This window comes from Oncorhynchus kisutch, linkage group LG6 (genome assembly GCF_002021735.2).
Source record: "Oncorhynchus kisutch isolate 150728-3 linkage group LG6, Okis_V2, whole genome shotgun sequence".
NCBI classification, from domain to species: domain Eukaryota; kingdom Metazoa; phylum Chordata; class Actinopteri; order Salmoniformes; family Salmonidae; genus Oncorhynchus; species Oncorhynchus kisutch.
Genome location: NC_034179.2, coordinates 71,294,099 through 71,320,020, shown reverse-complemented (window position 1 = coordinate 71,320,020; position 25,922 = coordinate 71,294,099). Strand labels below are relative to the sequence as shown.

At 47.9% G+C, this 25,922-nt stretch overlaps 1 protein-coding gene across 1 annotated transcript; it reads left to right on the top strand.

Moving 5' to 3' along the window:
• The first annotated feature begins 233 nt into the window (after positions 1-233).
• Positions 234-25,741, top strand: LOC109886967 (G patch domain-containing protein 8-like). Its single transcript, XM_031827354.1, is given in 7 exon segments — positions 234-8,014; positions 17,036-17,103; positions 17,241-17,327; positions 19,373-19,516; positions 19,798-19,928; positions 20,496-23,912; positions 23,914-25,741. Coding segments are annotated over 7 exon segments (4,554 nt in total). The 5' UTR covers positions 234-7,809; the 3' UTR covers positions 24,416-25,741.
• The last annotated feature ends 181 nt before the right edge of the window (positions 25,742-25,922 follow it).

The following is a 25,922-nucleotide window of genomic DNA, read 5'->3' as shown; positions in this document are numbered from 1 at the left end:
TCTCTCTCTCGTGCTGTCTCTCTCTCTCTCTCTCTGTCTCTCTCTTCGCGCTGTCTCTCTCTCTCGCCACTCTCTCTGTCTCTTTGCTGTCTGGTGTCTAACCCTCTGTCCCCATGTCTTCTCTCCTAGGGGGAAATCACTTTGACCAGTATGAAGAGGGCCAGTTGGAGCTGGAGCAGGCGTCCCTGGACAAGCCATAGAATCGGTAAGGCCGCCATCCTTCACCCCTGCACCCCTTTAGGACAAGCCCACTTAAAACTGTGTGTGTGTGTGTGAGAGAATGGATGATTGGTCCAGAGAGAGAGGAATAAGAGCCTTGCCCCCTTCCTTCACCCTGTACTGCCTGTGTGATACACGTCCAGTGTTCCCTTGACAACCCATTCTCCCTACCCAATCAGTAGAATCACTGTATACCCCCTCCCTTCCCAAGCCCTCTGCTTCCTGTGCCATTTCCTGTGTGATAGCTCTTAGCTGGATGAACAGATTATTTTTTCATTATTATATTGATTTTAATTGTAGATCTTAACTCTGAATGTGCGTGTGTCTTTTTTTGCCCGTTTTCAGTCATCCTGGCACTAGTTCACCAGATTGTTAGAGTAGAGTGGACAAGGCACTGTTACCAGTCTATAGTTTAAATGCCTTCCAATCACTCTGTTAAAAGGGCAGTGTACAGTAAAATGGTGTTTGTGTATGTCCTCTAGGGAAGCGTGAGGTCCATGAGTTTAGTGGTGGAAGATTGCTAATCCCTGTTTGCCTCCCTAGCCCTCGGTGCTAAATTACACCGTGGCTATTTAGCAATAAAGGCCATTTGTACAAACCTCTCTAGCCCCCTCTACGACACGCACACACACACACTCTCCCATAGTTAATTGTTGCTTGCTAGTACCCTAGCCACTGAAACACTATCATGAGATGGACATACTCATGAGGGGTACTCATGAGGGGTCCTGTTGATGAATAAATAAAATCGTAGCACACAATTGCATACTCGCATACATGTTCACAACACACACACACACACTGGGGTAGGGGGGGGGGGTACAGGGGAATCAGATGTGGTCTGATTGTTCTGCTCTGACCTGATTTGGTAAAGGAAAGGGACTCAGTGCCTTATCCACTCCACATCAAGAGAAGAGGTGTAAGGCTTGGAGATGGAAGTGTATGTTTAGTATTTGTGTGTGTGGAGTTTGTGTACTCTGTGTTTGTGTGTATATAGGACCGTTATCTCAGAACATTACAGTATTGTACACAACTTGGGGTGTTGGACATTTCTCTCCTGCAGCGAATTGGCCCCTATTAGCTAAGCAGCAATGACCCGGTTTGTATTTGCACGCTCCGCTTTCCTACTCCCATCTTTTAGGGTTTCCTTGTAACGCTTCTCTTACTGTCTCTCTATCACTCTTTCTGTCTTCACATCGCTCTATGTCTTTCTGCTCTCTCTCAATCCATCTCCTCTGTTCTTTTCATGCACCTATGTTCAAACAATTCTTTCTCTCTCTCTACGACACTGTGATTCGGTGTACAGTACCCTCTGTCATTCTGTGCTGGCATGGTGCTTGTGCAACTGGGACTGCATTTTTCGCTGATGAGGCACATGGATAATATCGCAGGCAGCTCTTTTCTCTCACTCCCCCTTCCATCTCTCCCTCCCCCTTTCTCTCCGTGTCTCTCTCTCTCTCTCTCTCTCTGAAGCACCACGGAGAGCAGGCCTGAACTCCACTCTTGTCTCCACAACCTCTATCCCCTCTCCTCCTCAGGGCATAGTGGATGTCCTCTGACTGCAACTATTGATCTGATTCTGAGCATCTCAAGGCACAGCAGAACAGTATCTTAGCCCAGCTGCATTGAGAGTTCATGGCGAGAGTTCCAGCTATATTGATAAATAAAGCTTTACTTACATGTATGTACGAGGAGGGTTTTTAGGCTTTTGTTTTAAACTATATACAGCCAGTCTACATCGAAACGCCACACACCCACACAACTATACCTCTAGACGTTGAGAGCTTGCCTTAAGCATGTAGCTGTAACAAAGCCAAATTATGCAGCCAGGCACTCTGGTGTAAATAATCCTGTGTCTGTTCTGTTGTGAGGCACATAGACAGCAGCAGTAACAACAGCGGTAACAGCAAGGTCAGTCTGTCCTTCTCCTAGCTCTGTTGTTATCCTGCTGCTCTGAAAGCATTACTAAGCCATGCTAAAAAGGCTTCCTTTATGAAATGTGAGGGAGAAACTCCTGTCTGGCCCTGACCATTTCTCCATAGGTCTTCATATGACTCATATATAGACCCTGATGGGTTGTCATGGTGGGCGGATTGACCAAACTAAGCTGAGCCACGTAGCACCAACCCACTCACTGGCTCAGGAGCCCACTGTGGGTGGGCGGTAGAGAGGAGTGGAGAGGAGAGGTGGCCTGCCTACCTGGGTAAAGTGGCTCTGTTGCTCCTGCGCTATTGTCTATGGAGGGGTGCTGAGAGCCGGGCTGTAGCACTACAGCTCCTGACAACACGTGGAGAGAGAGAGGACTGTCACTACAACCACAGACGCATGCGCTCACATAATGCGTATTACACACACATACACACACACACCCAAACTTTTTTAATTTCAGTGAAATTGCAGTTGATCAGCTTTGAAAGTTCACAGTTCCACTTAGGTTTGTCTGATTTTCAAAAGGCTGTAACACACTCACCAACATCAGCTGCCCCCACCCCCACCTCCCACTCCAGCAGCAGTGTCATGGCTCTGGGATGACGGGGGCAGTGACAGTTGTCAGCGTGTCTCACGTCACAGAGCTGGATGTGTGTGCAGCTCCCGCACCTCTCTGTGCCCCTCCCCTGCCACTCGTGTGTGTGTGTGTTCTGATCTGTAGGCAAGCTAGAGGTCTGTGGTACTTAACTGGAACTGTTTTCTCTCTCTGTCTTTCCCCTCTGTTTCTCTCTCTGTCTTTCCCCCTCTGTTCTCTCTCTGTCTTTCCCCTCTGTTCTCTCTCTGTCTTTCCCCTCTGTTCTCTCGTCTTCCCCTCTGTTCTCTCTCTTCTCCCCTCTGTTCTCTCTCTGTCTTTCCCCTCTGTTCTCTCGCTCTTTCTCTAACAATGGTTTTTGCATTGCATGTCTTAACTGGGTATCATTCGGTACTAGCTCTCTCACACTCTGTCCTAATCACAACACCTTTTCACCTCCCCTCTCCCATTTCTCCAATGTCCCCTACCCCTGTTCCCTCCTCCAAATCCCTGGCCCTGAGAGAGCGATCCAGTGGGCAGCCTCAGACACACACAAACACGCGTTCACACACACAAGAGCAAACTCGATTTAAAAAACACCTGTGCACAAACTGTGCTGGCCTCGAACTTGAGAGAGAAGATTGATTTCACACCGTGCCATTTCACATGATGCGTTCCGGCCTTTTACCTTTGGAGACACTTACACCAAGTCAGGGCACCGCTACATCACAGCACCACTGGCAACAATATTCAGTTAGAATCAACCTCAGTCAGATTAGAAGGAAACGCACATGCCCAGGGATTTATGACGGGTCAAAGGTCATACAGTACACTCTCATGGTGCAGTACGACTGCAGTAACACACTGACCCCCTGCCCACCCTCAGTATGGGTGGGCAGGGTAGCCTAGTGGTTAGAGCGTTGGACTAGTAACCGGAAGGTTGCAAGTTCAAACCCCCGAGCTGACATGGTACAATTCTGTCGTTCTGCCCCTGAACAGGCAGTTAACCCACTGTTCCTAGGCCGTCATTGAAAATAAGAATTTGTTCTTAACTGACTTGCCTGGTTAAATAAAGGTAAAAAAATAAAAAAATAAAAAAAATATGTTATCACGGGTGCTAACAGCCATTTGGTGTCTCTCTGCTCTGGGTTCCAGGTGCTGACATCATCAACATGAGGTGGGTCTGACAGACTGTGACGATGTACCAACTGCTTAAAAGCTATGTTGTTGTTCACATCCATGTATCAACAGAGCTGTAGGTGTCTTTGCAATGATCAACCTTGTATAGGTGTTTTTTCACTGCCACCCACACGCGCAACAACATTGCTCGCTCGCCCACACACACACACACACACACACACACACACACACACACACACACACACACACACACACACACACACACACACACACAGAGCCTAGAGGAACACACAATTATACGCAGACTACGGTGCTGTTGCTCAGGCACCAGCTGTGTCTTTTCTCTGCTCTGTGCTGTGTTAGTGTTACTCCCACCACCTCCCCGCCTTCATTTGGGAAAATGAACCCCTGGAAGATTACCAAGGGAAAGGTCATCGGCTGTCAGTCACTCGTCCCCTTTACAACCCTGACCCCGCCTAGGGCTCCATCTCTATTCAGCACCAGCTCCAACACTGCAGGAGGCAGACTGACGAGGTCAGTTAGACATTTTTAAGGTCATTGATTGTAATGGATCCAATGATCCTGACCAAGTCTGTCCACCGGTTAAGTCACAACTCCTCAAGGTCAACTGAACAGACCCAAGGTTAGGTATCAACTGCTCTCCAATATGGTGGTTCTAAGAGGGCAGGGCCTTGGTTGGAAGGTGTTCTATTTGGCCTGAGTCCCTTGAGGCCCATGCAGGGGCTGTTGTTTCCATTTAGTCACACCTATCTGAGCCTCAGCAGGGAGGAATGTGAGCGTGCCAGGCAGACAGACAGAGCGCCAAGGACAGCGGAGCTGGAAATAGAGCTTTACAAGGAAGAGGAGAGCTGCCCCCCTGCTCTGTCCAACAGACCCGGCTCCACAAGACTCCTGTAAAAACACACATTCCACAGGGGGACAAGAGCGGGTGACGCCTGACTGCCACCCTCTGTTTTCTACTGTCACATAGTTACTCAATCACTCATACAGAGATAATCATATTAAATATGACCCAAGTTTTGGTTGTTCTTTTTTTGGACATTAATTCTGGTTAAGTGGATTAGCGTGCTGTCTGTTCTGTGGGTTAAGGCCTAAGACACTGATGGTGCAGTAATCCCTATTAAAAACCTTCCATATAACGCAAGGGGCTTCTGAACCCCAGTGTGAGGCTCACACACAGCCAGCGTCTACTACACACAGAAAACATCACATCACTAGGTTTGAAGACACACACAGGTTCCTGGTATGGTGCCCCCTGTATACCTCTTCCTTCCTTTACCCCCATCTATTTGGTTTTACCCTCCCTCCACCTCCCCCTCCCATGCACTGTGTCAATGACAGCACAATGCACATTACCCTCCCTACCAACACTCGGTGTGGATTTCTCTTGTTTGGATAACATTTTCTTTTTATTTCTCCTATATTAACAATAATCATTAAATCAGTGAGTTTATTGACATGCCTAGTTACCACATTTCTGTTTTGTGTACAGTGTTTTATAAATTTTTTAGGGCAAAATAAAGATTTTAGCTCTTTTAATAAGAAAAAACTAGAAAACAAATTGCAGTTGAAAGCGTTAGTGACTGGCCGGTTTCTTACATTGTGTCACGTGTGACTGTTCTTTTGACAGCCCAGTATTTTAAAGCCAGGTTCGTATGGAAATGCCTTCACTCCACTTGCACTGCTGTTGGAACTCGCCGTCGTTGCTTTTCATCGTCCGTCTGTCTGTTTCTTCTTCATTTAGTACATTCATTCATCTGTTGTTCAGCACACAGCCTGCGCCTCATCTCCGCCCTCACACTCTGCTCAGTCCATTCTGATTGGCTCATCGATCAGTCTCAGCCATTTTGGACTGAAGTTTCTCCCCATCACCAGCCCCACCTGGTTTTCCTCATTCTAATTTACAGACGCAGCTAGAGTTATTATGGGGGAGGGTTACAGACTATTGTCTTACATTTGATTTCCCCCACTACCACCCCTGAGAGGTGCTATTAGATCAACTACTACTCTGCTCAGCCAGTGCTTGTGTTTCAGTGTGGGTTGTTGCAGGCAGCTACAGCGGTTAGAACTAAAAGCATCCCCAGTATCTCTTTGTCAATGAGAGCAGGGAGGAGCCCACTGCAGCACCATCTGCAGTGCAGAGCGACGAGGCTGCAGAGGATCATGGGAATTGTAGTCCTCCAGCCCCTCTCTTATTTATATCTGCTTTGACTTGATGTGTCTAGCAACCAGCATGAACATGTTTATATGGTGACACCATGCTAGGTGATGTATATCCCCAGTTATTATAAGTACACATGCGATCCCTCTCTCCAGCATATCTGACACAGACACAGCTCATATATCCCCCATTCCCAGGCTCTGTTCTACTGGGTGTTCCTGTCTGGAATTAGACAAGGAGTAAAAAACACAACCAAACAGAGCAAGGAAGTGGTGCAGTTCAACTTTTCCCTGGGGTAAGGTAGGAAAACAAATATTTGGGTATTTTATCAGCAAGGCTCTACAACAAATCCTGTATATGAGGGAGATTGTCGGTGGCTTTGGAGGGGAGTTGCCATTTCAACAATATTTTATGTGACACACTTAAAACAAACCAATTAGGTAATGATATTTTAGTCACCGATAAGCAAGCGGGGAGCGTTTACTTAGTTATACAGAGGGAGGGGGGAGGGGGGGAACTAGTTTAGATTGAAATACCACAGGGACTCGATAAAATTGATTAAAATCCATCTCTGTGACAAAGGCAGATGGGCGGAGATGCAGCATGTTCTGTGTGTGACAACCACTACCCCTTCCACATGCACTAACCCATACTGCCCCACCCCACCACCACCCTTACATCTCCATCCACTTCCACTGCCCTCTCTCTGTCAAGACGATCTACTATGACCCTGTCCAACCATCACCTCTGTGCTTGAGCCCATCTCAGACTAACACCATTGGTCCGTAGGCCCTCTGTTGACCCTGCCCTTCTGTATATGCATCATCATATACAGTCCAGTACTAACATCGTCTCTTTTTGTTCAACTCTAACAAAAAGATGCATGCTGTTTTACTTTGGTTTCAATCCCTCCCACTTGGTTTTCTGTTTGAAATTTGACATCTACTCTCTTTGTGATTATAAATATCCTTTTTTTGGGGTTGGTTTGTATGTTTTTGGTAGATTGCAGCACACTGGTGAATGGTAGTAGAAAAGCTTGGAATAGTTATAATCACAACTGAAATGCAACTTTTAAAAATTGTAAAATGTATTTTTTAAATCTCATTGTTTCTGTTTTCTTTGTGCTTGATGATGTGCTGTAGCTTGTGGTGGTGCGACAGTCTTGCTTTTCACTTTGTTTTTACTGCCGACCCATAGCGTTATAAGTCTCAGTCACTCACCTGATGTCTTCCTCTCTCCTACACAGTCATACACACTCTCAACCCTGGGCCTTGTAATGGTAACCCAAGGCCCTCTTAGCACTTTCTCTCTCTTTCTTTCCCCCTCTCTCGCTGTATTTCTCTCGTGACGGCTGCATTTTTTTCGTGGCGCTCCCCACTGTCTTGGTTATGGAATCACAACAAGCTTGGAGGTTCTGGTCCTCTTTCTGTTAACGCAAGATTTCCATACCTCGTTTTTGTTCCATTTGTCTGTGTGCGATAGATCTCGCTCTATAGCGGTTCATATATGTATAAGCGTGTGATACATATATTACCGTCTCCTTTCTCCTCTTCCTCCTTCCCCTCGTACCTCCCAGACAGCTGATATTCTCTGTGTTACAACAACGAGTAGAACATGGGACGCTTCATCCCCAGTTTGTAAGCTTTAGAGGTTTTAATCTGTTCCTGTTAGGGTAGGCTCCTTCTCTACCCCTCGGGGTGGCCATAAGGATGTTAGTTCAGAGACTACACACTCCCTCCTCACCTCCCCCCTGTGCTGGAAGACACTGATGTCACATGGTGGAGGAGGTGGTGATGATTTGGTAGTAGTCCTGTATGTGTTTGTGACCCGTGCCCACGGGAAAAGCTTTTCTTATTATTGGAATGTTTTTGGTCTTTTTCTCCTCTGTTCTGTCTGCCAGGATAACATTGGGCACCGACTGCTTCAGAAACATGGCTGGAAGCTGGGGCAAGGACTGGGCAAAACCATGCAGGGTAAGAAGACACTCGCCTCTCTCTCTCTCTCTCTCTCTCTCTCTCTCTCTCTCTCTCTCTCTCTCTCTCTCTCTCTCTCTCTCTCTCTCTCTCTCTCTCTCTCTCTCTCTCTCTCTCTCTCCATACTCCTTTCTCAAATGTGTGCTAATACCGTCTCTTCTCAGTACTCCTCCTCTTTGCCTCACCTTTCTCCAGGTTTTATTTTGTACTTTTTTTTTTTTCAACTGTTTCCTTTCTATTTTCTGTACTTTTTCTGATCTCTGTCTTCCTCTTCTGGTAGATGGCAAGGATCAGAGTATTTAGTGCATGACCCCGGTACAGTTGTCCCTGTCGGTCTTGCCCTGGTCTTCGCCAGAACTAGGTGTAGAAAGGATAGCGTAATGCACCCTGGGACAGGACGGGCAGAGGGAGAAGGAGGAGGAGGGGGAGGGGGAGGGGGAGGGGGGTGGTGTTTGTTCTTTGCGCCACTGCTGTTCCCTTCCCATGATGCATTTAGCCTAGAGCAGATTTGACTAAAGTGGGCCAGTTAATTAAAAATATATATTTTTTGAAGGGGATGAAGAATGCATGCCCACCCCACACACACTCGAACTGATGCTCACAAGCTCCCTTGAGACACACTGCCCTCAGCCAATGGGAGCTGCTGTTCATTCTCCTCCAAAAAAGACAGTCTGATGGTGGAATGCCTGTGTGTACCCTGCTTGGTTCCACTGAAGTGTGTAGCAGACAGAGTCCAGGTCTGATTCTCAGATGTTCCACTGATCAAGAGTCAAGTTAGTTTACCTTTGAACACCTGTGTCATGTTTGGAATTTCACCTCAGTTTCTAGAATGTCTGGGCTGTGGTGATAAGTACAGTGATACAAGTCGCTGTAGGGTTGGATATGTGCTCGTAGACGATTGCAAAGTTACTGTAACTGATGTGGTCTGTATCTAGCTATGTATAGTATAATATAATCATATATATATATATATATATCTCACCTATGCCTCCTCAGTACTCAGTCAAAAGCAATTCAGTCAATATGTTGGTTAGATTTAAAAACGGTTCATCTCACTCCCTCCATTTGTGTTATTGATCTCTCCCTGTTAACTGGCACTTTATTTATATTCATTTAAAGCTAATCTGGTTGGGTTACTTTAGGGGTTACACTGGTTTTCTGTTATTTCAGGGTTTCTATGGTAATTCACTATTAACTTATTTGAATTAATTGTATTGATGCATATTGTGTGCACTGATTGACCACAGCTCATGTCAGATGGTGTTTTTAGTTGGCTGGCAAGGGTTTGAGCATAAAGACCTCTGAGTTTAGTAGTGACAGACAAGACAGTACAGCCAATGCACTCAGTGTCTGTCTCTGCAGTTCCTCCTCTCTTTGACCTGTAATGTCCAGGTGAACTTTCATTAGACAGCCCAAACACGTGTTTGCATGTTATCTAACTGCACTGCTGTGCTAGTACAAGCGTTCATGTCTGTGTGTAGGACTGTCTTGGTCTGAAAACAGCCTTCAGAATATCACGCAGCAGCAACACTCGGTGCAGGATGCAGAGCTGTTGGCTGTGGTCCATGCTGTTTTTCCTCTATAGGCAGGGATTGGCAGGCCAGCATAGGCTGGCTGGAGAGAGCTGTGTTTGTGTGGGCGGGGCTTAGGCCACCTCAATCTCTTTAGTTCAGCTCAGCTCACGGCCTCATTTGCTTGGTCCTAGTTGGCCCTGGCTTCTCTACACTCAACTCTTGCCTGCTATGCTACATTCTCTTCCCTCGCTCACTCAGTATCTGCCGCTCCCCTCTCTCATACTCGCACCCGTCCTCTTTCTCTCCCTCTCTCCATCTCACGTCTCCCCGGCTCTCCCTCTCCTTCCCCTCTCTCTATAAGCGGGTAATGAATAGCCAGTCTCTACGCTGACCTTTTTTACAAGGAGCACGTGTGCGCCTAAGTTGTAAAAATGTAGGCGCACGCGAATACATTTTGGAGCACAATGCAAAATATTTTTGGTTATTAAGCTAGAATCGTACATTTTTCTAGGCGCACTGGTGCCTCAATGAAAGTTCCATGTCGCACAACAACATTTTTAGGTGCCTATGTGAGTAAAATGGTCGCACTGTAGAGCCCTATGTAGTGTTTTCCTTCAGCTTTGAATGATGTCATAGTTGGCAGGCTGGTTGGTCCATGTCGTCTATTGAGAATTGGTTTAGAGTGAGTGTGTCTACTTCATGGGGCTGAGTCCAGGGGAAGTAACCTCTTCTTAACCTCTTCATCCAACCCCTTTCACTCTCATTTGTTTCTGCCCAGAGCTAGCTACACAACCCAGACCTGTCTTTCACCCAGCCTTTTCTCATCCCTCCATCGTTCCTCTCGTTCACCCCGTTCCCTTAGTCACACCAGCCTTTCCCTACCCACCCAGCAGGAAGCATCTGGGCTGCATTACAACACGCTAATGGGAAACGTCCCAGTCTGCTCATTCTCTATCTCCTAACACACTGTCTTGTTTTCAACCAGGACACAGTGCCTGGATGCCTTCTCCCTCTCAAAACCGTACACTACTGGGGACTTGTCCTCTTGCTCAGTCTGACACCCTGAGCAGGTGATTGTAACATTTTGTCGAATGCTACATTTGCATCTTAATGTCTTACTAAGTGGATAAATAGGCCTGTGTTAGAGAACCTTGTTTTTATACTTGCTTTTAGAGGAGGATGCCATTACAATGCTGCTTATGCAACTGTAGACTGCCAGCCTCCCTGCAGTAGTAGCCTCAGGTGCAACATAAGGATCTGCACTGAGTTAAGACATGCGTCAGTCAAGTCTGCTGGTTATTTGTTTTAAGGGAGGCGAGTAGTGTATGTAGCGCAGGGCACACTGCATTCTGTTAGTGTCTGCTTTTCTGTCTGTAGTGTTTAGCCATGCCTCATCTAGCTGGGGATCTGTCCCACCCTCCCATTTGGCAGCACTGTGCTAAACACAACAGTCACACAGAGTAATGCCACACACACAGCAGCCACGGTAAATGTAATACCAACAACACTCTCGTATGCTAAGAAGCTTTTTGAAGAGGTGTTTACACTTGTGTCAACGACTCGTCATCTCTGGCCTTGAAGAGGACACAGCCGTTGCGTGGCGTCTTGCTTGCTGCTGATGGCCTCGACTCTGTCCCATGAGAAATGGTGGATTGAGGCTCATGCCAGGGGCTGGTTGCAAGGAGGTTGGCAGGGGTTCCTGGTATTTCTGCGCTCTCTCCTCTCCTCTCCTCTCCTCTGCTCATGGACATGTAGGGCTTTCAATCCACTTCTGTTACCAGCTACCAGCCAGAGGCCCTACAGTCCAGGACACTGCCTCCTACAGGACACATTGGGAACTACCTGCCTGTGAGTGTGTGAAAGCACTGCGGCAACCCATGACTCTGATGCATTGATAACAGGATTGAAACAGACAGGACAGGGAGTTTTGTTTTTAAATATGCATTTTAGAAATGGACCTGCTGTCTGATTGTCAGTAATCTAGCGAATAAAGGGGGTTGTATTTGTGTGTTTGAGGTGATAATCTGTAAACGTTTCTGGCTTCTGACCTAAGCGACTGGTAGCCATTTTGGTTCAGAGTGTTAGGCCAGTAACTGAAAGGTTTCCATTTCGAATCCCTGAGCCGACTATCTGTGCCCTTGAGCAAGGCAGTTAACCTCAATTGCCTGTAATTTGCTCTGGATAAGAGCGTCTGCTAAATGACTCTAATGTCAAATATTTTAATTGGTTGAGTGTTGCTGTTTGCATGGTGTCAGTACAGTGTGGTTATGTAAGCAGTGGTCTCTGCTCTGTGGGTAGATGAGTCTTGTTTGTGGCAACTAGCCTGCCTGCATGTCCAATTGTTGTCTATATGAATGGTCCTGTGTCTGAACCCGACAAATATGGTCATCTATTTTACTCCGGAGTGGACTTATAACACAATCACCGTATCACGCCATCACATCACTATAGATTGAATCTGTGGGATCATATTCTAATAATAATACAGGATTATACTCGTTCTCTCCTCTCCTGTCAGAACAGAAGCTTGTTTGACTTGATAGCAATGTGTCCCCTGTGCTTTGAGTTTTCACTGTATTGACTCTGTTCTTATTTCTTCTTTTGTTCTTTTTGCCCCTTTTTTAGGTAAGGTTTGTTGGATTCCCTCTGTATGTATGTGTGTGTATAAGTGTGTGTGTTTCTCACACTCCCTACAATTGACCTCAATGTAACACCCCCCCCCCCCCCCCCCCCCCCCCCTTTACAACGTAGGCTAATACTGGCCTCTCTCGGCTTCCTCTTGTCTTTATAAACCACTAAACTATTATTTCACTTTTCACAATCTGCTCACAAGTACCTACAGTGCTTTGATTCCAAGTACGAAAAACCCAACCAAAATCCAATTAAAATCAAGGTAGATCCTAGTAACCAAAGATTGCATCACATCCTGTAGAATCACCAGCTCCAAGTCTCTTTAGATTTGTGTTTTTCCCTTTGAGTGTCTGTGGCTGCCATGGTTGGGGGTTTTGATTGGCTGTGACCACGGCTCAGTCTTTTGAATGGCTTGCAGAGTAGCCCCCTTTTCCCCCACCTGCCTGTATTTACCTTCAAACCTGTGGAGTGAGTGTGTACTGTATGTATGCGTGCGGTTGTCATGTGGGACTGAGACGTGTGTGTCAGTCACGGATGGGGGCCCTAGGGAAAACTTACAGGGAGAACCTCACTCCCCCCTCCTGCACCCAAAATGTGTCTGCCCCTCCCTCCCATGTCCACCAATGTCACACACACCCATCATCCCTCTCCCTTTGGCCTTCCCCCCCTGCACAGCATGTCTGTCCCAGAGGTTCTACCCTGCCTGCCTTGACTGTGTCAGTCATCTGGGGATTTGAGCAGTGCTCTGTATAGGCTACAGTGCTACACTCAAAGTACCCTTCATATGCTCCATGGAGTACTTAAAACTCTAAACTCTAAATAGTCATTTGACTGTTATTTTCCTGTTGTTGCACACTTAGTGCGAGACCAAGTCTCCTAAGCACTGCTCAAAGCCCTGTGGCCCACAATTTCAGGTACCTTTCTGTCTATGTTCACCATCCTGGGGGTAAGCATGTCCCAAACTGAGCTTGCTGACAGTGGGACAGTGAGGGGATTTGGGGGAATCTAGGCTAACCAGGCTGACAAGACAAACATCTGTCTGTGAGGCTGACAGAGGGGAGAATGGTGGCTGTGTGTCGAGTGGTGTTCTGTTGTCAGGGGCAGCTGATTGGTTGCATGCTCGTATCAAATGAGGCATGGTAATTCCTCTTTACTCTAGCAGATGCGATAGATATTTTAACACACTACATTTAAAGCATGATCTGTAGGACAGCCGGACAGGGAACCTCGCCCTGTTCCAAGTGGATCTGTCCTCAGATTCAGCTGTTTAAACAATCATCCCCTACCCTGAAGAACAGAGTCCAACTCAAATCCCCCATGGCCCTTATCTGATGGGGATGTTATCGAAGCCAGCTGCTGGCTCTAGCTCTCAATCTTTGGGGTAGGGTGAAGGAAAAGTGAGGGGTCTTGTGGGTTACTTACCACAGATATAGGCGTACAGGAGAGAGGAACAGGGGGTCCAGGCACCCATGGGATATTGGGGTAGAAAGACCCAGGACTGGGATGGTGGGTGAGAGAGTGTGGTGGTGAGAGGAGATCCCTGTAAGCACCCAGAGGGCCAAGAGTGAAGAGAGGAGAGGAGGGCTTTTAATCCCCCCCCAACTCCCATCCCCACCCCATCCGCCCTTCTCTATGTGCCTCGAATCTTCCTGCTTAACCAATTGGTGTTTCTTTTTTACAGTGATTTGATCCTGCCCATGTTGTGCTGATGGTAAACTTAGTGGTAAATGTTATTTTTCCCCCCGATTGAATTGTTTTTATTTTGTTTTGTTTTTTTCCCTCTCATTTCTTTCATTTGTTGTTTTCCCGTCATCAGAGCACCAATGCTATATAGGCTTTCAATTCTCTCTCAGTATTAGTACTCATTCTGCTGCTTGTATATTATCATATATACATCTACATTACTCTTACAAACATTCTCATTTTGTTTTCAGTTTTCTTTTTCTTTTTTCTTTTTTTACCTTGTGATTCACACTGTCATTTAGATGCACACTTTTTTGTCCGGTCCCTTTGTTTTCCACTGGAATGGGTAATGCTGAAGGTATTGTCACTGTGTTTTTAAAGATGGTTATAGTTGGGGACATCTTCTGTAATTGTAAAAAAAATAAAAAAAATAAAAAAAATTGTATTTCATGAAGATTAGGTGCCTGGATTGTGACTCCTCCCCCGTGTTCTCAGTAAACTGGTCCATTGGTGGAGAGCTTTACTGCAGTGGCCTGTCTGTCTGTCTGTGGGCTGGTCTCAAGCAGTCCCCCTTGTGGTTGGACTGCTTAATATTCACTCTTAATAGTCTAGGTCCATCAAACTCTACTCTGGACCTCGACGCTAGTTCCACTGTGTTTTCATTGTTCCCCTCTAATTAGGGACAGATTCAGGGAGCAGCGCAGAGCTGTTGTCAAGGAAGTGAGTTTGTGTTTTATACAGGACCTCCCACCTACTGTCAACCAATCATGTCAATGCGGAGCTATACGGAGCCCTCCACATTGTTACAAAATTTGAGGGGCGCACGGCGATGTGGTACAGAGCTCAATTTGGCAATTGTGTCACACCCCGCCATACGGTGCCGCGACCACATTTTCAGATCATAAATTGTCTGAAAGAGTTATTAGTATGAGACCATGCCTTAATGTGTCCAACCGGCAGACAGACACTGTAGTGGGGTTTGGAGTCCAGGCAGGCCCTTATTTGATCCACATACAGCTATAATTTAAGAATTAGGATTATACCATTGGGCTGTGACCATAACAATGATACAAGAACAATTCAGAGAACAGACAGATGTTAACAGAGAGGATTCAAATTAAATTTGGGTTGTTTTTTTCCCCCCCATGGGCTAGGAATTAATTAGTCTCACATCTGTATTCTGGCACTAATGAATACATTAGGTATGTAAGCCTATGCTGCTGCCCTGTTATGCCAATGCTGACTATCACGCTGGCTTCCATTGCAATAGAAGACTGTAGTCAGTCGGCACGTAAGACCATAGTCACTGTATTATCACTAGCCCCTTTTAATATGTCTGGTTTTATGCGATCAGACCGCTAAAGTCGTTACTGCCCTACATTATTAGTTATCACATGATTTAAGATGCAAACCAAACCTGCTCTTTTAGTTTCAGAATGAGACTACAGTCTATTCTCCTCACTAGTGAGGTAAAGGGGCATGTGGATTAGAATTAAGCAATAAGGCACGAGGGGGTGTAGTATATGGCAAAAATACCACGGCTAAGGGCTGTTCTTAGTTACGACTGTTAGCCGTGGTATATTAGCCATATACCACAAACCCCCAAGGTGCCTTATTGCTATTATAAACTGGTTGCCAATGTAATTAGAACAGTAAAATAAATATTTTTTTATACCCGTGGTATAAGGTCTGATAACCACGGCTTTCAGCCAATCAGCATTCAGGGCTCGAACCACCCAGTTTATAATCACTAATAGGTTGTGCTATGTGGAAATAATAGTTAGTCATTATTTGTTTCCGGTTGTGGATTTGTTAATTCCTAGTCCTGTTAACTAAAGACAAGCATCTTTAAAATGTTAATAATCGCTCTTGCCCAAGGGTATAAACTGAGTCTAAAATCGACCAAGAGGATAATAACGTAATCTTGAGTAAGGAGAGAGAGAAAAAAAACTGAAACCAAACTGAAGTGCTGATTGGTCTCTTATCTGATTTACTGTGAACCTGGCTGCCAACCAACAGCCACTGCTGCAGCAGACAAGTCCAAATTCTGTTTTGTGCCTTTTTTGTTTTGAGAACCCCTGTCTGTCCAACCCCACCCCATACCCTATTTTCTCAGGTAAGTATCTCCTCCCCTGCAATGTCACCATGGCGATTCCTGGCCTGTGACGTCACTCCGCTGTAGTTCAGTGCTTGTCCTTTATTTACTCTCTCTCTCTCTCTCTCTCTCTCTCTCTCTCTCTCTCTCTCTCTCTCTCTGCTTCGTTTGGCTGATTATGAGTGGATTAAGCAATTACGTGTCAAATCTCCAACATAGTTTTGATCTTTTTCTGTTTCATTCTGTTTTCTGGTTGTTTTTGTTTGGTTCATTTATTTTTCTAAAGTTAATTTCCTTCTGATCTAGCTCTTTTCACAGCTTACATAACATGGCTTAAGTAGACTGAGGGAAAGCGGGGGAGAGCCTGTTAGGCCAGGGCCATGATGAGAGGCCTGGGTTAGAGGGGGAGCTGAGGCTGGGTCTCCTATGGGACAGTACAGGGGGTTGTGGGGTCAGTCACTGGGCAGTTCAGAGCCGGGTGATGGGGAGGCTGTACTATGTTGTCGCAGTGGTGTTCTGCTCAGTAATCTGTAGCAGCTGCGTCAGCCAGCCCCTCTGGCAGTATTGTCCTTGGTAAACTTGGCGTTCTTGTTGAACAGGACTGCTGTACTGGAGGAGGGAGGGGAGAGAGAGGCTACGCTCAGCAGTAGAGACTGGAGGGAGACAGAGGGACTGCGACAGATACAGGCTTAAACCCTGTCCTTGCCTCTCTGTTTTTGTCCAGTATACTTTATCCCTCCATTTCCTTTTCCTCTCCCCCTCCCTTATCCTAATGGACGTCTCTGAACTGCTCATATGGCCTCTGCTGGTTACCTCTTAGAACTAGGATCAGTGCAGCAATTTGGATGCATCTTTCTAGAAAGAGAACCCAGCTGAGAAGTAGTCAGGGTACTTAAGCTGTGCCGTGCCTGGTGGCTATGGTAAGCTGTGAGAATGGCTGGTGTTTGGTTCACTGTAGCTTTTCTGGTCTCTTTGCACTTCAAGGCAATATTCTCTAACCCCAGCACCCTGTGCTCTAAAAGCAGGCTGTCCCCGAGCTGTCCCCTCGTCCCAGTGTCAGAGCCTCACCTCCCCCTCTCTCTGTCTCTCTCCCCCCAGGACGCACCGACCCTGTGCCCATCATCCTTAAATATGATGTTATGGGGATGGGACGCATGGAGATGGAGGTAAGACACAGTCAGTGGCTCGCAAAATAGCCATGTTCTACATTTTGTATTCTAAAATGGGTCTGTCTATTCGTGAGTTTTATTTTATTTTGTTCTTAGCGAGTTTGTTAACTTACATATTGTGTGTGTGTGTGTAGTTGGATGTTGCCGAAGATGCTACAGAGAAGAGGAAAGTGCTGGAGGTGGAGAAGGAAGTCACAGAGGAATTACAGCAGAAATACAAGGTGAGACTCTTCTTACTAGCTAACTCAGTCCAGCCATACATACGCCTCTCTTCTCAAGGTCCTCGTTTCAACAATCTCTCACTAGCATTTGTTCACTCGCTTCAAGGTGACCCCGTTTCCTGCATTTGCATACCTTCTTGCTTTTCTCCTGTGCCAGTGACTCATAGCCTTGTCTTGTTAGGATTCTGCTGCCGTTCTGTGTCTCAATGCAGTAAAATCGGCCTTGGAGAATCATAGAGCTTCTCCTGTTCCTCATCTCCCACTCCCATGCACTTCTTTCTAGTGGAGAAAATTGGATGACTTCATGTGAGGAGTTGCTGTCTGTGCTGGTGTGAGATTCTTAATATATGAGACAGACAGACAGACAGACGGATGCTCAGTCAATGGAGCTACTGGACTGCTCATACTGTCATGCATGTGCCAAATAATTTATTTTAGCGGGTTACCGGTATATCTGCAGAAATGACATATGCAGTGCATTTGGAAAGTATTCAGACCCCTTGGCTTTTTCCTAATTTTGTTACTTTATTCTAAAATTGTTTTTTTGTTTTTTATGTCCCTCATCAATCTATACACAATACCCCCTAACGACAATCAAAAACAGGTTTTTAGAAATGTTTGCAAATTCAGAAAAAAATGAAAACTGATATCACATTTATTTCAAACCCTTTTTTTGAAGCACCTTTGGCAGCGATTACAGCCTCGAGTCTTCTTGGGTATGACGCTTCAAACTGTATTTGGGGAGTTTCTCCCATTCTTCTCTGCAGATCCTCTCAAGCTCTGTCAGGTTGAATGGGGAGCATTGCTCCACAGCTATTTTTAGGTCTCTCCAGAGATGCTCTGGCTGGGCCAATCAAGGACAACCTGACAGACTTGTCCCGAAGCCACTCCTGCATTGACTTGGTTGTGTGCTTCGGGTCACTGTCTTGTAGGAGCAGGTCTCCAGAAACGTATTTCTGCACCTCGATCCCTCCTGCTGCTGTAAAACGTCCCCACAGATTGATGCTGCCAGGCTTCCTCCAGATGTGACAATTGGCTTTCAGGCCAGATGTTCAATCTTGGTTTCATCAGACCAGAGAATCTTGTACAACTAAATGCATTCAACTGAAATGTGTCTCCCGCATTTAACCCAACTCCTCTGAATCAGAGAGGTGCGGGGGCCATAATCGACGTCTACGTCTTCGGCGCCCGGGGAACAGTGGGTTAAACTGCCTTGTTCAGGGCAGAACAACAGAATTTTACCTTGTCAGCTTGGGGATTCGATCCAGCTACCTTTCGGTTACTGGCCCAACACTCTAACCACTAGGCTACCTGCGGTTTCTTCAATATATTGACTCTAGGAAGAGTCTTGGTGGTTTCAAACTTCTTCCATTTAAGAATGACGGAGGTCACTGTTTTTCTAAGGGATCGTCAATGCTGCGGGCATTTTTGTGCGGGCATCTGTGCCTCGACACAATCCTGTCTCGGAGCTCTATGGACAATTCCTTTGACATCATGTCAACTGTGGGACCTTTATATAGTTTTCCAAATCATGTCCAATCAATTGAGTTTACCACAGGTAGACTCCAATCAAGTTGTAGAAACATCTCAAGGATGTTGTAAATAAGATATTTCTGTTTTTAATTATTGTGTAAAAATAAAACTGTTTTCGCTTTGTCATTATGGGGAATTGTGTGTAGATTGAGGGGGAAATAATTATTTTATCCATTTTAGAATAAGGCTGTAATGTAATAACATTTGGAAAAGGGGAAGGGGTCTGAATACTTTCAGATTGCACTGTATAAACAACAACCTGCGAGCACAATCCTTGTACACTTCAATTTGTTACCTTGTCATTTCTTTCAGTTATTGAACTTTTTAACCTCCATGATAAACAACCATAGAGTTTCCTGTGGATTACTCAACCAGTACCAAGCCCTATGATAGGATAATACAGACCAGATTATACTGGCTCTGATCTTATTTCATCTTTTCATCTCTAATCTGTATCAATGTCACTCACATCTCCTGTCTCCGCCCCCCGCCCTCCTTGACCCCAACAATAGGACCAGGTGGAAAAGGAGAAGGCCATCGCCAAAGCCCTGGAAGACCTGCGGGCCAACTTTTACTGTGAGCTGTGTGAGAAACAGTACCAGAAGCACCAAGAGTTTGACAACCACATCAACTCGTACGACCACGCTCATAAGCAGGTGAGGAGTACCTCCGCTGACCCCCACGCTGCTACAGCCCTACACACACTGGGTTTCCTGTCACCGTGTACACGAGCTTAGAGAAACCGAGCCTTAAATCCCAGACCCTCCAGAAACAAGTGTAAGGAGCCTGTCTCAGTGGAGAGGGCTTTGCAGATTTAAAATGGTTTTGTTGAATGGTGTTGCTGCACTATTGCCCTTATTGTGGATGCAGAAATCCTTAGCTGTTTTCTTTCTTTCCCTCATCCCTGTTCTTCTCCATCTGACCCGTGCTGCTGCAGAGGCTTAAGGAGCTGAAGCAGAGGGAGTTTGCGAGAAACGTGTCATCACGCTCCAGGAAGGGTGGGAAGAAGCAGGAGAAGATGCTACGCAGGCTGCATGAGCTGGCTGAGCAGAGGAAACAGCAGAACCGGTGAGCACATGCTACAGTATATACTGCACACTCAACCGCCCTCTACTGGCTGAAGTGGAGGCTGTAACCCAATAATGAATAATATCAAATGTGATTTTATTGGTCACATACACGTGATTAGGTTAGCAGATGTTATTGCGGGTGTAGCGAAATGCTTGTGCTCCGACAGTGCAGTAATATCTAGCAAATGACACAACGTATACCCAATACACACACATCTTAGTAGGAATGAATTAAGACCATATACATATGGATGAGCGATGTCAGAGCGGAACGGACTAAGATACCATAGAATACAGTATATACATATGAGTAATGCCAAATATGTAAACATTATTAAAGTTCCATTCCTTAAAGTGGCCAGTGATTCCTAGTCAATGCCTATAGGCTGCAGCCTCTAATGTGCTTGTGATGGCTGTTTAACAGTCTAATAGCTGTGTGGCAGCTTTCTATCAGTGCAGGAATGCAGATGTATATGCAAAGAAAAATTATTATAAAAAATGTGTTCTGGATAAAACACAACACATTAAACAGTTTACTTTAATATGTTCTTTATCGTTGTTTCAGTACCCCGGGAAGTGGTCCCATGTTCAAACCCACCACCGTGGCAGTAGATGGGGAGAAGGGTGAAGAGGGGAGTGCTGTAACCCCTGAGTATGTCCCCCCTGCAGACACTGCCATGGAGGGCCTGTCAGTGGAGGAGAAGAGCAGTGGGGGTCAGGCCTCCCCCAAACCAGCCCCCACCGTCAGCTTCTCCCTGGGGAAGAGCAGCTCATCCCCGGCCGGGGCCTCTAAGGTCAGCGTGTCCTTCTCCTTTGCCAAGAAACCCCCGGTGAAGCTGGAGACGGTCGCAGCAGTGTTCGCTAAACTCCATCAGGATGACGAGGAGGAGGGGGGACAGGAGGAGGGAGGGGAGAAGGCCGCGGGACAGGAGGAGACCTCCGGCTGCAGCACCGAGAGCCCCAAGGGAGGAGGAGGGGGGAATGGAACAGCAGGGCCAGAGGAGGAGGAGGACCAGCAGGAGGAACAACTACATCAAGAACAACCAGAGCAGGAGGAAGAGGATGATGGCGCCTCCCTAGCCTCCACTCTCAACAAGCTGAAGATGATGATGAAGAAGGAGGAAGGCTGGGCCGGCCAGGAGCCTGAGTACTACCACTACATCCCACCAACTCACTGCAGAGTCAAACCCCGCTTCCAGTTCCTGGTGTTCATGAAGGCCACAGACCAGTGTGAGATCAGGGAGCAAGAAGAAGATGAAGAAGAGAAGGAAGAAAAGGTGGTAGCAGAGGTTTCTGAGCAGACACAGCCAAAGGCTACTGAGTGCAAATCAGAGGAGCCAGAGAGAACTCCTGCAGCTCCAGTCACAGAGCCCAGTCCTACTCCCACAGTCACAGAGCCCACTCCTACTCCCACATCACCTAAACTGAAGACTGAAGAGGTCTCTGCCAGCTTCACAGACCCTCCTCCCACAACGGCCCCCACGCTAGAACCAGACAACAAGCAGGAGGCCCCACTCCCAGTCCCAGAGCCCAACTTGGGCCCCAAAATCCCCACCGGTCCCTTCTTCCTGGTCCTGAGCAAAGACGAGAGCACCACTCTGCAGTGGCCCTCGGAGCTGCTGGATTTTACCAAGGCTCAGCCCGCCCTCTCTTACAGCTGCAACCCCCTGTACTTCGACTTCAAACTGTCCCGCAACAAAGGGGCCCGTGCTGGACGAGCAGCAAAGTCCTCCAAGCCCGCTGGTGAAGGAGCTGAGAAAAAAAACAATCCTGAGGCAGCTGCTGCAGTCAATGAGGGGAATGCTGCTGCCACCACCACCCCTGGGCCCAGCACTGACAACACTGGTAAGGAGCAGCCCTCCTTAAAAATAGAGGGTTCCCAAGGGGAGACTGAGGAGCAAAAGCTACAGAGTAGCACAAGCGGAGCCAAGAAGAAGAAAAAGAAGAAGAAGCATAAGAAATCTGGCAAAGGCTCCAAGCGCAAAGAAAAAGAGAAGGGAGCCGTAGTGGACGGGGACGCGGAAACTGAGATCCTAGGAGAGAGAACCAAAAAGAAGAAAAAACACAAACGAAAGAAGAGCAAAAACAAAGGTGAGGAGGGGGAAGAAGGAGGTGGTGGTGGTGATAAGGAAAAGCCTAAAGAGGATAAAGCAGTAGCCGCAACGGTTTCTAGTGCTCCCCCAGCACCAACAGGAACGGAACCTGGGAAGAGGAAACGACCAGCCAAAGAAGCACTTCAGAAGTCCGGGGCAGAGGAAGGTGGGGCAGGGAAAGGTTCTGACGAGGCCAAGCCCTCTGAGGAGCACAACGGCACCAAGCGTCTGAAGACAGACCCCAGCGCCCCACCCAGCGCTTCCTGCTCCTCCTCGGCCCAGAAGAGCCCCGGGCCAGGCAGACCACCCAGCAGTGAGAGTGAGGAGGAAGGAGGTGGAGGCTCTGCTTCCCGATCCAGCCGCCGTAGATCCACACCCCGGGAGGGGCGCCGGCACCAGAGCGAGGACTCCGGCCGCTCCCGAAGCCACTCGTCGCGTCGGGGAGACGGGCGAGGGAGCAGCCGGCGGCGGCACCGTGGCCAGGCCTCCCGTAGCCAGTCAGACTCCAGCAGTTCAGAGCGCTCCTCGAGCGCCTACAGCCGGCGCAGCCGCAGCTACTCAGACAGTTACAGTGACGACAGTGACGGGGGGCGCCACCGGAGACACTCTAAACGCTCCTCTGACTCCGAGTACGATCGACGGGGAAGCGGCGGGCGGCGGCGCTCCAGGAGACGTCACTACTCGTCCTCGTCCTCTGAGGACTCTCGCTCCCGCTCACGCAGCCACAGCCGCAGGAAGAGGCACCAGCGGCGGCACCGGAGCAGCTCTCGGAGCTCTAGCAGCAGGAGCCGCAGCAGCAGCGCCAGGTCATGGAGACGCAGCTACAGCCGCAGTCACAGCTCAGCCAGCCGCTCCTCCAGCTCCACCAAGGGCTCCCCTCACCGAGGCCGGGGGGGCCACAGGGGCCGGGCAGACAGCGCCACACGGCGTCGAGACTTCAACCGCTCCTGCATCTACCGCTCCCAGTCCCCCCGCTCTGCCTCATCACGAGCCCCAAACCGCAACAGCAGCTCCCAGAGCCAGAGGGCAGGGGGGTCCCGGGAAGGAGGAGGAGACCAGAGGAACTCTTCCTCACACTTCACCGCCCGCCAGCTTCTGGATAAGATCCAGTCCAGGAAGGGATCTGATGTCCCAACCACAGGGACCAAGACTGGCGCCAAGATCAAGGACCCACCATCGGGCTACTTTGGGCCCAAACTGCCTCCAGCTCTGGGCAATAAGTCCATGCTGCCCCTGTTCGGTAAGCTGCAGGCAGGGAAGAAATTCCCTGCGATCCCCCTGACCCGGCCTGATGGTGGAGAGAAGTCATCAGCAGGGAAAGGTTCAGATGCTGGGGCAGAGGTCATCCTGATGGAGCCCATCCGGGAGTTCCCCCCACCGCCTCCCCCTCAACCAGCTCATAAGAAAGTGGAGGAGACGGTAGTAGTAGTTCAGGAGGCCCGCCACCTCACCCTGGACGCACGGGTTCTTCATGAGACCCGGCCGTTGTTCCATCAGGAGCCCTCCATGCTGATGCCCCCATACCAGGGCGAGCCGGGACAGGACCCCTCCCAGAACCCCATGATGGAGCCCCTCATGCCCGACATGCAGCAGCAGCCTCCCCCCATGCACGCCTACCCCAACTACCCCCCGCCCAGCCTGGATGAGGAGGACATGGGCATGGAGGCAGAGGAGGACGGTCTGGCCCCGCTGGAGAGCCAGCCCATCACCTTCACCCCAGAGGAGATGGAGAAGTACGGCAAGCTGCAGCAGGCCGCCCAGCAGCACATCCAGCAGCAGCTCCTGGCCAAGCACATCAAGACCTTCCCTTCAGCCGCAGCAGCACAGGCTGCAGCGAACATGGCTGCAGCAGCGAACCATCTGCAGCCGGCCCCCCCCCCCCCCCCAGCAGCAGATGATCCAGATCCACCAGCCTGCTGTGTCTGCAGCCTCGGCTACCTCCCTCACCACAGTACAACACCTCATCCAGCAGCACCATGCTGCTCAGGCTGCAGCCATGGGCATCCACCCACACGGACCCCACCCACACCCCCAGTTAGCCCAGGTCCACCACATCCCCCAGCACCACCTCACCCCCATCTCCCTATCTCACCTGGGACACTCTCTAGGCCACACTCTGGGCCACCAGTTGGGAGTGGGACACGCTGGACTGATCCCTGCCCACCACACGGCCTTCCTCTCTGGCCAGCCCATACACATTATCCCAGCCTCAGCACTTCATCACCACAGCCCCTTAGCCCTCCACCACATACCACACTCATCCCTCTACCCAACGCTGTTCGCCCCCCGGCACACTAACGCCGCTGCGGCAGCCGCACTGCAGCTCCACCCCTTCCTGCACCCCATTTTCTCAGGGCAGGACCTCCAGCACCCCCCTAACCACGGCTCCTGAGAAAGACCTTCACTAGAGCCATGTGTCCACATCAGAGGAGGGTGTTTTGGCCAGAGCAGGCCTGGTTAAACATCTGAGTTAACATGGAGAGAGGGAGGTGTAGTGGCAGCAGGTGATTATGAGAATATCATCAAAATGGCCACCATCAGACCACTGGCCAGACAGAGGTGCTGTGATCTGCTGCCTGTGCAGAGGTAAACAACAGACATTTACTGTGGGCTCTTTGAATGGACCCCTCCTAACAATTGCCTGACATTCACCCTGAGGTTTCTGGACAGGGTGGAGGAGGGTTTGAGGCAACCTCAAATCTAAGACGGCAGTTTGTTTTGAATGGGAACCCAGTTTAAAAAAAAGAAAAAATAGAATCAGAAACCTCTGGAGTATTTTTTTTGTCCCACAGTTTATAACTGATTGTTGCTGTCAATGTTCTTCTTTGTTTTTACAGCCAAAGAGACGCAGTGGCTGAAGCCATAAGCAGGATGGTGTTGTGGGAAAGGAAAGGGGAGATGAGGACAAGGGGGGGTTTAGGGTGACATCCATGACTGGAAACAGCCTTGACTTTGTAATGTAATCTGGTGGCTCTAGTCTACTGCCTGAATTCTGTTGTCATTAATATCTAATGTTCTCACATGACTACTTGCTCTATTCATGACCCGTAATATTCACCAAGAATTTGTAATACGGTATAGTGTACATAGATCACTGAGCAATGTGAAGTATCCCTCTAATATGATGGGCATATAAGGGATGTTCTTTATTACTGACTAATGAAATGTTACCCATAAGGAAATTAAAATGGTCACTGGTGGGGGAACGCCGATAAGAGGTTGGGCAAAGCTCATGTTTTATTGGAGGTACTGTGGGGGGGGTCACACCCTCTTAGTGCTGTAGGGTTAAAGGTCATGTTGTTCCAAGTGGTAGTGGTTGTATTTCGAAATGACTTGCACTGAAATCTGTACATCAAGATGCTGCTTTCGCATCATGTAACAAATGTATGATTGTAGTATACTGCAATAATTGTATTTTTTTTGTTTCTAAATTATTTTCCAAAATGCTCCTCAAAATGTTTTTCCTTGTTTAATTTTTGCTCAATGTAAATAAAATGGTTGTAGTTAACCCCAATAACATTCTAGAGGTTTGTTGCTACTGTAAAAAATAAATAATAACTGAAGGAACGAAGATGGACAAGAATACTTTATCAAGACATTTTCTGAACTATTATTCTGTATGGGAAGGATTGGGTGACGGGACTGCCCTGTAAGAGGCAGCAATGGTATGTCTTTTTTAAATATGATGCGTCAGCAAATAAAGAGTTTTGAGTTGCTACATGTCTGTCTGTCGTAACTATGTTTAGCTGGTGAAGAGTGAAGTAGTCTGCAGTGGTATGAGTAAGGGTTGTGAGCACTGGGAAAAGAATCCAGTATGGTACGTTATAGTAACAGATACCAGCACAAACATGCATTCGTTACTTACTGTGGCAAACGGCTCCTGAAACGGCAATGAAAAT